This window comes from Anas acuta, unplaced genomic scaffold, assembly GCF_963932015.1.
Source record: "Anas acuta unplaced genomic scaffold, bAnaAcu1.1 SCAFFOLD_308, whole genome shotgun sequence".
Taxonomy (NCBI): domain Eukaryota; kingdom Metazoa; phylum Chordata; class Aves; order Anseriformes; family Anatidae; genus Anas; species Anas acuta.
In genome coordinates, this window is record NW_027076016.1 from 15873 (window position 1) to 29412 (window position 13540).

The following is a 13540-nucleotide window of genomic DNA, read 5'->3' on the forward strand; positions in this document are numbered from 1 at the left end:
CCCCTGGTCGCGGTGGCCCACCTGCATCTCCTTCTCGGTCTCGGCGCTCTTCAGCAGGGGTTTGATCTTGAAGTAGAGCTTCATCCAGGGCCAGTTCTTCACCCCCATGAAGGCCCGCACGTTCCACTGGATCACCAGCAGCGCGTCGCTGGGGGGAGGAGGTCACCACCATGGGGTCACCACCACCACCATAATGGGGCCACCATCACCATGGGGTCACCAGAACAACCATGGGGTCACCACCATCACCATGGGGTCAGCAGAACCATCATGGGGTCACCAGAACCAGCATGGGGTCACCACCACCACCATGGGGTCACCAGAACCACCATGGGGTCACCACCACCATCATGGGGTCACCACTACCACCATGGGGTCAGCAGAACCACCATGGGGTCACCAGAACCACCATGGGGTCACCACCACCACCACCATGGGGCCACCACCATCACCATGGGGTCACCACCATCACCATGGGGCCACCATCACCATCATGGGGTCACCACCATGGGGTCACCATCACCATCATGGGGTCACCACGACCATAATGGGGTCACCACCATCACCATGAGGTCACCACCACCATCATGGGGTCACCACCACCACTATGGGGTCACCACCATCACCATCATGGAGTCACCACCACCATGGGGTCACCACCACCATCATGGGGTCAGCAGAACCACCATGGGGTCACCATCACCACCATGGGGTCACCACTACCACCATCATGGGGTCACCACCATCACCATGGGGTCATCACCATCATGGGGTCACCATCACCACCATAATGGGGTCACCACCACCATGGGGTCACCACCATCACCACGGGGCCACCACCATCACCATGGGGTCACCACCACCATCATGGGACCACCAGAACCATCATGGGGTCACCAGAACCACCATGGGGTCACCACCACCATCATGGGGTTACCACCACCATGGGGTCACCATCACCATGGGGTCACCACCACCATAATGGGGTCACCAGAACCACCGTGGGGTCACCACCACCATGGGGTCACCATCACCATGGGGTCACCATCACCATGGGGCCACCAGAACCACCATGGGGTCACCATCACCATGGGGTCACCACCATCACCATGGGGTCACCACCACCACCATGGGGTCACCACCATCACCATGGGGTCACCACCACCACCATGGGGTCACCATCACCATCATGGGGTCACCATCACCATCATGGGGTCACCAGAACCACCATGGGGCCACCAAAACCACCATGGGGTCAGCAGAACCACCATGGGGTCACCAGAACCAGCATGGGGTCACCACCACCACCATGGGGTCACCATCACCATCATGGGGTCACCAGAACCACCATGGGGCCACCAGAACCACCATGGGGTCAGCAGAACCATCATGGGGTCACCACCACCACCATGGGGCCACCACCACCATGGGGCCACCACCATCACCACCACCAAGGAACCACCATGGGGCCACCATCACCCCCATGGGGTCACCACCACCATAATGGGGTCACCAGAACCACCATGGGGTCACCACCACCACCACCACCACCACCACCACCATAATGGGACCACCACCACCACCATCATGGGGTCACCACCACCATGGGGCCACCACCACCACCATGAGGTCCCCACCACTACCATGGGGTCACCACCACCATGGAAACACCACCACCACCATGGGGTCACCACCACCACCATGAGGTCACCACCACCACCGGGCCACCACCAAGGAACCACCATGAGGCCACCACCATCATGGGGCCACCACCACCACCATAATGGGGTCACCACCACCACCACCACCACGGGGTCACCACCACCACCACCACGGGGCCACCACCACCACCATAATGGGACCACCACCACCACCACCACCATAATGGGACCACCACCACCACCACCACAACCATCACCATCATGGGGTTACCACCAACACCATGGGACCACCACCACCACCATGGGGCCACCACCACCACCACCATAATGGGGTCACCACCACCATCACCACCACCACCAAGGAATCACCACAACCACCACCACCATGGGGCCACCAACACCACCTTGGATCCACCACCACCATGGAACCACCACCACCACCACCATGGGGTCACCACCACCATCACCACCACCACCATGGGGCCACCACCACCACCACCACGGGGTCACCACCATCACCACCACCACCGTCACCATCATGGGGCCACCACCACCATAATGGGGTCACCACCACCACCACCATGGGGCCACCACCACCACCACCACGAGGTCCCCACCACCACCACGAGCTCACCACCACCACCATCACCACCACCACCACCATCATGGGGTCACCACCACCACCACCATGGGGTCACCACCACCACCCCCACCATGGGGCCACCACCACCCCCACCATGGGGCCACCACCACCACCACCACCACGAGGTCCCCACCACCACCACCCCCACCATGGGGCCACCAGCCCCACCCACCGTCTCTCCAGGATCTTCTGGAACTCCTGGCGGGACAGGAACCCCCGGGCCTGGGCCTGCAGCCGGGTGATGATGCGGGCCAGGCGCTCGTCCCGCAGCTCCTCCAGCAGCCCCAGCAGCCCGGCCTTGAAGAAGACCTCGGGGGGGGAGGAAGGAGGAGGGTGAGGAGAAGGCGGAAGGACCGGGAGGTGGATCTGGAGGGATCTGGTGGGATCTGGTGGGATCTGGGGGGATCTGGGGGGGGATCTGGGGGGGATCTGGAGGAGCTGGTGGGCTTCTGGAGGGTTTGGTAAACATCTGGAGGGGATCTGGAGGAACTGGTGGGGATTTGGAGGGATCTGGTGGGATCTGGTGGGGACCTGGTGGGGATCTGGAGGGTTTGGGGGGATCTGGGGGGATCTGGGGGGGATCTGGAGGGTTTGGGGGGGATCTGGAGGACCTGGTGGGCTTCTGGGAAGGATTGGTGGACATCTGGTGGGGATCTGGAGGAACTGGTGGGGACCTGGAGGAACTGGTGGGATCTGGTGGGGATCTGGGGGGATCTGGGGGGGGATCTGGGGGGTTTGGGGGGGATCTGGAGGACCTGGTGGGGATCTGGAGGTTCTGGCGGGGATCTGGGGGGGATCTGGAGGAGTTGGTGGGCTTCTGGAGGGTTTGGTGGACATCTGGTGGGGATCTGGAGGGATCTGGTGGGATCTGGTGGGATCTGGTGGGATCTGGTGGGATCTGGGGGGATCTGGGGGGAACTGGGGGGGATCTGGAGGAGCTGGTGGGCTTCTGGAGGGGTTGGTGGACATCTGGTGGAGGTCTGGAGGACCTGGTGGGGATCTGGGGGGGATCTGGTGGGATCTGGTGGGATCTGGAGGGAATTGGAGGGAACTGGGGGGAACTGGTGGGGATCTGGAGGAGCTGGTGGGCTTCTGGAGGGGTTGGTGGACATCTGGTGGAGGTCTGGAGGACCTGGTGGGGATCTGGAGGATCTGGTGGGGATCTGGTGGGGATCTGGGGGGATCTGGGGGGATCTGGAGGGAACTGGGGGGAACTGGGGGGGATCTGGAGGAGCTGGTGGGCTTCTGGAGGGGTTGGTGGACATCTGGTGGGGATCTGGAGGAACTGGTGGGGATCTGGGGGGGGGATCTGGAGGGATCTGGTGGGGATCTGGTGGGATCTGGGGGGGATCTGGAGGGTTTGGTGGGGATCTGGAGGGACCTGGTGGGATCTGGAGGGAACTGGGGGGGATCTGGAGGGTTTGGGGGGGATCTGGAGGAGCTGGTGGGCTTCTGGAGGTTTGGTGGACATCTGGTGGGGATCTGGAGGGTTTGGTGGGGATCTGGAGGAACTGGTGGGGATCTGGACGGCTTGGTGGGATCTGGTAGGATCTGGTGGGGATCTGGGGGAAATCTGGGGGGGAACTGGAGGAGCTGGTGGGCTTCTGGAGGGGTTGGTGGACATCTGGTGGGGATCTGGAGGAACTGGTGGGGACCTGGGGGGGATCTGGAGGGCTTAGTGGGGGTCTGGTGGGATTTGGGGGGGATCTGGAGGACCTGGTGGGGATCTGGAGGACCTGGTGGGCATCTGGAGGGGTTGGTGGGGATCTGGAGGAGCTGGTGGGCTTCTGGAGGGTTTGGTGGACATCTGGTGGAGGTCTGGAGGACCTGGTGGGGACCTGGAAGGATCTGGTGGGGACCTGGAAGGATCTGGTGCGATCTGGTGGGATCTGGTGGGGATCTGGGGGGATCTGGGGGGGATCTGGAGGGTTTGGGGGGGATCTGGAGGAGCTGGTGGGCTTCTGGAGGGGTTGGTGGACATCTGGTGGGGATCTGGAGGGTTTGGTTGGGATCTGGAGGACCTGGTGGGGATCTGGGGGGTTTGGTGGGGATCTGGAGGAACTGGTGGGGACCTGGAAGGATCTGGTGCGATCTGGTGGGATCTGGTGGGGATCTGGAGGGATCTGGGGGGGGATCTGGAGGAGGATCTGGAGGAGCTGGTGGGGATCTGGAGGACCTGGTGGGGATCTGGTGGGGATCTGGAGGACCTGGTGGGGATCTGGAGGACCTGGTGGGGATCTGGAGGGGTTGGTGGGGATCTGGAGGACCTGGTGGGGATCTGGTGGCCCTGGTGGGGATCTGGAGGGACCTGGTGGGCATCTGGAGGCCCTGGTGGGGATCTGGAGGAACTGGTGGGATCTGGAGAACCTGGTGGGGATCTGGGGGACCTGGTGGGCATCTGGAGGCCCTGGTGGGGATCTGGAGGACCTGGTGGGGAACTGGAGGAACTGGTGGGGATCTGGAGGACCTGGTGGGGATCTGGAGGACCTGGTGGGCTTCTGGAGGGTTTGGTGGACATCTGGTGGAGGTCTGGAGGAACTGGTGGGGATCTGGTGGGGATCTGGAGGGATCTGGTGGGATCTGGGGGGATCTGGGGGGTTTGGGGGGCATCTGGAGGATCTGGTGGGCTTCTGGAGGGGTTGGTGGACATCTGGTGGGGATCTGGAGGGTTTGGTGGGGATCTGGAGGAACTGGTGGGGACCTGGACGGCTTGGTGGGATCTGGTGGGATCTGGTGGGGATCTAGGAGAAATCTGGGGGGGAACTGGAGGAGCTGGTGGGGTTCTGGGGGGGGATCTGGAGGGATCTGGTGAGATCTGGTGGGATCTGGAGGGGATCTGGGGGGGAACTGGAGGAGCTGGTGGGGATCTGAAGGACCTGGTGGGGATCTGGAGGGTTTGGTGGACATCTGGTGGGGATCTGGAGGAACTGGTGGGGATCTGGTGGGATCTGGTGGGATCTGGAGGTTCTGGCAGGGATCTGGGGGGGATCTGGAGGAGGTGGTGGGCTTCTGGAGGGTTTGGTGGACATCTGGTGGAGGTCTGGAGGGACCTGGTGGTGATCTGGAGGATCTGGTGGGGATCTGGAGGACCTGGTGGGGATCTGGAGGACCTGGTGGGCATCTGGAGGATCTGGAGGGACCTGGTGGAGAACTGGAGGGATCTGGGGGGGATCTGGAGGGTTTGGTGGGCATCTGGAGGACCTGGTGGGGATCTTGAGGAACTGGTGGGGATCTGGTGGGGATCTGGTGGGGATCTGGAGGATCTGGTGGGTATCTGGAGGAACTGGTGGGGATCTGGAGGGGTTGGTGGACATCTGGTGGGGATCTGGAGGAACTGGTGGGGATCTGGAGGACCTGGTGGAGATCTGGTGGGATCTGGTGGGGATCTGGTGGCCCTGGTGGGGATCTGGAGGACCTGCTGGAGATCTGGTGGCCCTGGTGGACCTCCAGTCGTCCATGGGGTGGTGGTGGTGTTGGTGGGACCCACCTTGGTGTGACCAAACTTGTACTGCCCGTGGTCGATGTCCAGCGACCCCAGGAGCTTCTCGGCCCCCTTGCGGCTGTCGATGAACTGCCCCTCGGGGATGGCCGCGGGGTTCAAGATCCGATACCTTGGGGTGGGGTGGTCAGGAGAAGACATCCCACCACCCGTCGCCTTCCCGCCCACCCCCCCGAGGACCTCCTTGGACCTCGAGGTCCTCACCTCTGGCGGAAGTCCCCGTAGAGGACGCGGTTGGGGAAGCCCTTGCGGCAGATCCGGATCCCCTCCAGGACCCCGTTGCAGCGCAGCTGGTGCATCACCAAGGGGTTGTCCATCACCCCTGGAGGTGGTCCAGAAGGTTCCAGAAGGGTCACCTCCAACCCCCCGGTCCTCTCCCGACCCCACCCCACCGGGTCCCGTCCCCCTCACCCGGTTCCTTCCTCTCGTTGGGGATCAGGCAGCGGACGAAGTGGGGGTGGGTGGTCTTCAGGTTGGCCATCAGCTTGTTGAGGTTCTCCTAAAGGGTTGAGGGCTTCACCCATAGGTTCCTGAGCCCCTCCAGAAGACACCGCCCGCCCCCACCACGTCCTGAGGTCCTCACGTGGACCTCCGGGGTCTCACCCGGTGCAGGGCCGAGACGGTCTGGAAGGAGGACCCCTTCTTCTTGGCTCCTTTGCCCTTCCCTCCATCACCACCTGGAGGGAGGAGAACGTTGGAGGCAACCAGGGAGAGGGTCTTCTCCATCCAGCCATCGTCCTTCCATCCATCCATCCATCCCCAGAGGTCCTAAAACATCTCCAAAATCTCCACCCATCCATCCATCCATCCCCAGAGGTCCTAAAACATCTCCAAACATCTCCACCCACCCATCCATCCATTCCCTGAGGTCCTAAAATATCTCCAAACATCTCCACCCATCCATCCATCCATCCATCCATCCATCCATCCATCCACTTCTAGAGGTCCTAAAACATCTCCAAAATCTCCACCCATCCATCCGTCCATCCCCAAAAGTCCTAAAACATCTCCAAACATCTCCACCCATCCATCCATCCATCTCCAGAGGTCCTAAAACATCTCCAAACTTCTCCACCCATCCATCCATCCACTTCTAGAGGTCCTAAAACATCTCCAAACATCTCCAAAAATCTCCACCCACCCATCCATCCATCCCCAGAGGTCCTAAAACATCTCCAAACATCTCCACCCATCCATCCATCCATCCCCAGAGGTCCTAAAACATCTCCAAACTTCTTCATCCATCCATCCATCCACTTCTAGAGGACCCAAAACATCTCCAAACATCTCCACCCATCCATCCACCAACTTCTAGAGGTCCTAAAACATCTCCAAACATCTCCACCCATCCATCCACCCACTTCTAGAGGTCCTAAAACTTCTCCAAACTTCTCCACCCACCCATCCATCCATCCCCAGAGGTCCTAAAACATCTCCAAACATCTCCACCCATCCATCCATCCACTTCTAGAAGTCCTAAAACATCTCCAAACTTCTCCACCCATCCATCCATCCATCCCCAGAGGTCCTAAAACATCTCCAAACATCTCCATCCATCCATCCATCCATCCATCCATCCATCCATCCATCCATCCCCAGAGGTCCTAAAACATCTCCAAACATCTCCATCCATCCATCCACCAACTTCTAGAGGTCCCAAAACATCTCCAAACATCTCCACCCATCTATCCATCCATCTCCAGAAGTCCTAAAACATCTCCAAACATCTCCACCCACCCATCCACCCACTTCTAGAGGTCCTAAAACATCTCCAAACATCTCCACCCATCCATCCATCCATCCCCAGAGGTCCCAAAACATCTCCATCCATCCCCAAAAGTCCCAAAACATCTCCAAACATCTCCAAACATCCATCCACCCACTTCTAGAGGTCCCAAAACACCTCCAAACACCTCCACCCACCCGAATCCGCCCCGGCGTAGCTGGAGAAGAGGCTGGCCAGCAGCTTGAGGGCCGACTTCTGGTAGAGCCCCACCACCGTCTCGTTCAGGGGGTCCTTGTTCTTCTCCAGCCAGCCGAGGATGTTGTAGTCCACCGTCCCCGCGTAGTGGACCAAGGAGAAGTGGGCCTCGGCCTTGCCCTTGACGTTGCGGGGTTTCCCGAAGTTCCCCGACTTCCCCAGGTGGTTGTCGTAGAGCTTGGCCTTGAAGGTCATGTCCGAGGCCTTGGGGAACATGCACTCCTCCTCCAGGATGGACATGATCCCCATGGGCTGGTGAGGAGAAGACCTCGTTGGTGGTGGGGGCGCCCAGCAGGCCCCAGCCCACCTCCTGCGGGGGCTCTGGAGAACCCCAAAGGAGGAGGAACCTTCTCCAGAAGATCTCCAAGAACTTCAGGAGGCCCCGGGGGGGGGGGGAGGGTGACCATTGGGTCAACTGGAGAGCCAACGGGGTCAACTGGGTCAACTGGAGACCCAATGGGGTCAACTGGAGACCTAATGAGGTCAACTGGAGACCCAATGGGGTCAACTGGGACAACTGGAGACCTAATGGGGTCAACTGGAGACCTAATGGGGTAAACTGGAGACCCAATGGAGTCAACTGGGACAACTGGAGACCTTATGGGGTCAACTGGAGACCCAACAGGGTCAACTGGAGACCCAACGGGGTCAACTGGGTCAACTGGAGACCCAATGGGGTCAACTGAAGACCCAATGAGGTCAACTGGAGACCCAATGGGGTCAACTGGAGACCCAACAGGGTCAACTGGATCAACTGGAGACCCAACGGGGTCAACTGGAGACCCAACAGGGTCAACTGGATCAACTGGGTACCTAATGGGGTCAACTGGAGACCCAATGGGGTCAACTGGGACAACTGGAGACCTAATGAGGTCAACTGGAGACCCAATGTGGTCAACTGGGTCAACTGGAGACCCAACAGGGTCAACTGGATCAACTGGACACCTAATGGGGCAACTGGAGACCTAATGAGGTCAACTGGAGACCCAATGGGGTCAACTGGAGACCCAACGGGGTCAACTGGAGACCCAATGGGGTCAATGGAGTCAACTGGAGACCTAATGGGGTCAACTGGAGACTCAATGGGGTCAACTGGAGACCCAATGGGGTCAACTGGGTCAACTGGAGACCTTATGGGGTTACCTGGAGACCCAACAGGGTCAACTGGAGACCCAACAGGGTCAACTGGAGACCCAACGGGGTCAACTGGGTCAACTGGAGAGCCGAAGGGGTCAACTGGAGATCCAACAGGGTCAACTGGAGACCCAACGGGGTCAACTGGAGACCCACCAGGGTCAACTGGGTCAACTGGAACCAGAAGATCTCCAAGGCCTTCAGGAGGCCCCCAAGGAGTGTTGACCATTGGGTCAACTGGAGATCCAATGGGGTCAACTGGGTCAACTGGAGACCCAATGGGGTCAACTGGAGACCCAACGGGGTCAACTGGGTCAAGTGGAGACCCAACGGGGTCAACTGGGTCAAGTGGGACCAGAAGACCTCCGAGGCCTCCAGGAGGTCCCCGGGGGGGTGGCGTCACCTTCTCGATGAGGTCGATGCAGGCCTGGAGGTCCATGCCGAAGTCGATGAACTCCCACTCGATGCCCTCCTTCTTGTACTCCTCCTGCTCCAGCACGAACATGTGGTGGTTGAAGAACTGCTGGAGCTTCTCGTTGGTGAAGTTGATGCAGAGCTGCTCGAAGCTGTTGAACTGGGGTGGGGTGGGGGAGAAGAAACGGACAATGAGGGTCAACTGGGTCTACTGGAGAGCCAGTGGGGTCAACTGGAGGCCTAATGGGGTCAATGGGGTCAACTGGAGGCCCAATGGGGTCAACTGGAGACCTAAGAAGGTCAATGGGGTCAACTGGAGACCCAATGGGGTCAACTGGAGATCTAATGGGGTCAACTGGAGACCCAACAGGGTCAATGGGGTCAACTGGAGACCCAATGGGGTCAACTGGAGACCTAATGGGGTCAACTGGAGACCTAATGGGGTCAACCTAATGTGGTGGTTGAAGAACTGCTGGAGCTTCTCGTTGGTGAAGTTGATGCAGAGCTGCTCGAAGCTGTTGAACTGGGGTGGGGTGGGGGAGAAGAAAGGGACAATGAGGGTCAACTGGGTCTACTGGAGAGCCAGTGGGGTCAACTGGAGACCTAATGGGGTCAATGGGGTCAACTGGAGGCCCAATGGGGTCAACTGGAGACCCAGAAGGGTCAATGGGGTCTACTGGAGACCCAATGGGATCAACTGGAGACCTAATGGGGTCAATGGGGTCAACTGGAGGCCCAACAGGGTCAACTGGAGGCCCAGTGGGGTCAACTGGAGACGTAAGAGGGTCAATGGGGACAACTGGAGAGCCAATGGGGTCAACTGGGGACCTAATGGGGTCAACTGGAGACCTAAGAGGGTCAATGGGGTCAACTGGAGTCCCAATGGGGTCAACTGGAGACCTAATGGGGTCAACTGGAGGTCTAAGAGGGTCAATGGGGTCAACTGGAGACCCAATGGGGTCAACTGGAGACCTAATGGGGTCAATGGGGTCAACTGGAGACCCAATGGGGTCAACTGGAGACCTAAGAGGGTCAACTGGAGACCTAATGGGGTCAATGGGGTCAACTGGAGGCCCAATGGGGTCAACTGGAGACCCAACAGGGTCAACTGGGTCAACTGGAGACCCAATGGGGTCAACTGGAGACCCAACGGGGTCAACTGGAGACATAAGAGGGTCAATGGGGTCAACTGGAGACCCAATGGGGTCAACTGGAGGTCTAAGAGGGTCAATGGGGTCAACTGGAGACCTAAAGGGGTCAACTGGAGACCCAACAGGGTCAACTGGGTCAACTGGAGACCTAATGGGGTCAACTGGAGACCCAATGGGGTCAATGGGGTCAACTGGAGACCCAATGGAGTCAACTGGAGACCTTATGGGGTCAACTGGAGACCCAAGGAGCTCAAAACCCCCACCCACCTCCACCCACCCACCCCACCCACCCCCTAACGGGACCAACCACAGGTCCACCCCACCCCCCATGGGGTGGACACCCCCCACGACCACCCCACCCCCCACCCCACCCCACCCCACCCCAACCCCGCAGCCCCTCACGTCGAAGATCTCGAAGCCGGCGATGTCCAGGACGCCGATGAAGTACTGGCGGGGCTGCTTGGTCTCCAAGGAGTTGTTGATCCTGGTGACCATCCAGTTGAACATCTTCTCGTAGACCGCCTTGGCCAAGGCCCCGATGGAGTAGACCACCTGCTGGACGTTCTGGCCCTTGGTCACGTACTCGTTGCCCACCTTCACCCGCGGGTGGCACAGGCCCTTCAGGAGGTCCGAAGAGTTGAGGCCCAGCAGGTAGGCCGACTTGTCGGCGTCTTGAAGGCCAGAAGAAGGTGGACGCGGGGTCAGGACACACTTATGGAGGTCCAGACCCCACCCCACGTCCCACCTCCCCGGTCCCACCTTCGGTGCCGTCGGGCTCGGCCTGCTCCTCGCGCTGCTTCTGCTTGAACTTCATGTTGCCCAGGTGCATGATGGCGCCCGTCAGCTTGTAGACCCCGGCCTTCTCCTCCGCCGTGAAGCCCAGCACGTCGAAGGCGCTCTGCGGGGTGGGGGGGGGGGTTTGGAGAAGACCCCGGGGTCCATCCCACCACCTGGGGACCTGTCTCCAGGCCCATCTGACCACCCTTGGATTCATCCGTCCGTGGTTTCATGGGTTGAAGGACCCAAGAACCATCTAAGGATCCATCTCTGGACTTCTCCATCCATGGTTTCAAGGGTTGAAGGACCCAACCAACCATCTAAGGACCCAACCGACCATCTAAGGACCCAGTTCTCCACCCAAGGACTCATCCATCCATGGTCTCATGGGTTGAAGGACCCAAGAACCATCTAAGAACCCAACCAACCATCTAAGGAACCATCTCTGGACTCATCCATCCATGGTCTCTTGGGTTGAAGGACCCAATCGACCATCTAAGGACCCATCTGACCACCCATGGACTCATCCATCCGTGGTTTCATGGGTTGAAGGACCCAAGAACCATCTAAGAACCATCTCTGGACTTCTCCATCCATGGTCTTGGTGGTTGAAGGACCCAAGGACCATCTAAGAACCATCTCTGGTCTCGTCCATCCGTGGTCTTATGGGTTGAAGGACCCAAGAACCATCTAAGAACCCAACCAACCACCTAAGGACCCAACCAACCATCTAAGGACCCATCTCTGGACTTCTCCATCCATGGTCTCATGGGTTGAAGGACCTGACCAACCATCTAAGGACCCAGTTCTCCACCCAAGGACTCATCCATCCATGGTAACATGGGTTGAAGGACCCAAGAACCATCTAAGGACCCATCTCTGGTCTCATCCATCCATGGTCTTGGTGGTTGAAGGACCCAACCAACCATCTAAGGACCCATCTGACCACCCTTGGACTCATCCATCCATGGTCTCATGGGTTGAAGGACCCAAGAACCATCTAAGAACCCAACCAACCATCTAAGGAACCATCTCTGGACTTCTCCATCCATGGTCTCATGGGTTGAAGGACCCAAGAACCATCTAAGAACCATCTCTGGACTTCTCCATCCACGGTCTCATGGGTTGAAGGACCTGACCAACCATCTAAGGACCCATCTGACCACCCATGGACTCATCCATCCATGGTCTCATGGGTTGAAGGACCCAAGAACCATCTAAGGACCCATCTCTGGTCTCCTCCATCCATGGTTTCATGGGTTGAAGGACCCAAGAACCATCTAAGGACCCATCTCTGGACTTCTCCATCCATAGTCTCATGGGTTGAAGGACCCAACCAACCATCTAAGGACCCATCTCTGGACTTCTCCATCCATGGTCTTGGTGGTTGAAGGACCCGACCAACCACCTAAGGACCCAACCGACCATCTAAGGACGCATCTGACCACCCAAGGACTCATCCATCCATGGTCTCATGGGTTGAAGGACCCGGCCAACCATCTAAGGACCCAACCGACCATCTAAGGACCCATCTCTGGTCTCATCCATCCATGGTCTTGGTGGTTGAAGGACCCGACCAACCATCTAAGGACCCATCTGACCACCCATGGACTCATCCATCCATGGTTTCACGGGTTGAAGGACCCAAGAACCATCTAAGGATCCATCTCTGGTCTCATCCATCCATGGTCTTGGTGGTTGAAGGACCCAAGAACCATCTAAGGACCCATCTCTGGACTTCTCCATCCATGGTCTCATGGGTTGAAGGACCCAAGAACCATCTAAGAACCATCTCTGGACTTCTCCATCCATGGTCTCATGGGTTGAAGAACCTGGCCAACCATCTAAGGACCCATATCTGGACTTCTCCATCCATGGTCTCATGGGTTGAAGGACCCAAGAACCATCTAAGAACCCCACCACCCACCCGAGGACCTCTCCAACCACCCCCCCACCACCACCGCTTACGTCGGTGGCCAGCAGCTCCTCGGCGTCATCGATGGAGGCCACGGTCACCTCCCCTTGGGACACGTAGCCGTAGTCGTAGGGGTTGGTGGTGATGAGGAGCATCTCTGAAGACCCAAAATGGCCCAAATTGTCCTCATTCTCCTCGGGGAGGACCAAAGATGGAGAAGGGGGGGGTGGGAGGAGAAGACCCGAGGCCACCAGGCTCACCCAGAAGCTCGGGCTTCTTGTTGGAGAGGATCTGGTAGAAGATGTGGTAGTTCCTCTCGGCCTTCAGCTGGAAGATGACCCGGGACTTCTCCAGGAGGTCTGGAA

General features: G+C 58.9%; 1 protein-coding gene across 1 annotated transcript in view; it reads right to left on the reverse strand.

Moving 5' to 3' along the window:
* The window catches only part of LOC137848841 (myosin-6), a gene marked incomplete at both ends in the record, with an annotated part of 48522 nt that overhangs the window by 15069 nt on the left and 19913 nt on the right, over positions 1-13540 (reverse strand). Inside the window, 12 exons of the mRNA XM_068668341.1 lie at positions 22-148; positions 2477-2613; positions 5792-5915; positions 6008-6125; positions 6215-6302; positions 6407-6480; positions 7727-8036; positions 9322-9492; positions 10886-11154; positions 11243-11381; positions 13229-13332; positions 13436-13534. Of these exons, the coding sequence (XP_068524442.1) occupies positions 22-148; positions 2477-2613; positions 5792-5915; positions 6008-6125; positions 6215-6302; positions 6407-6480; positions 7727-8036; positions 9322-9492; positions 10886-11154; positions 11243-11381; positions 13229-13332; positions 13436-13534 (1760 nt within the window). The remainder of the gene's footprint in view (positions 1-21; positions 149-2476; positions 2614-5791; positions 5916-6007; positions 6126-6214; positions 6303-6406; positions 6481-7726; positions 8037-9321; positions 9493-10885; positions 11155-11242; positions 11382-13228; positions 13333-13435; positions 13535-13540) is intronic.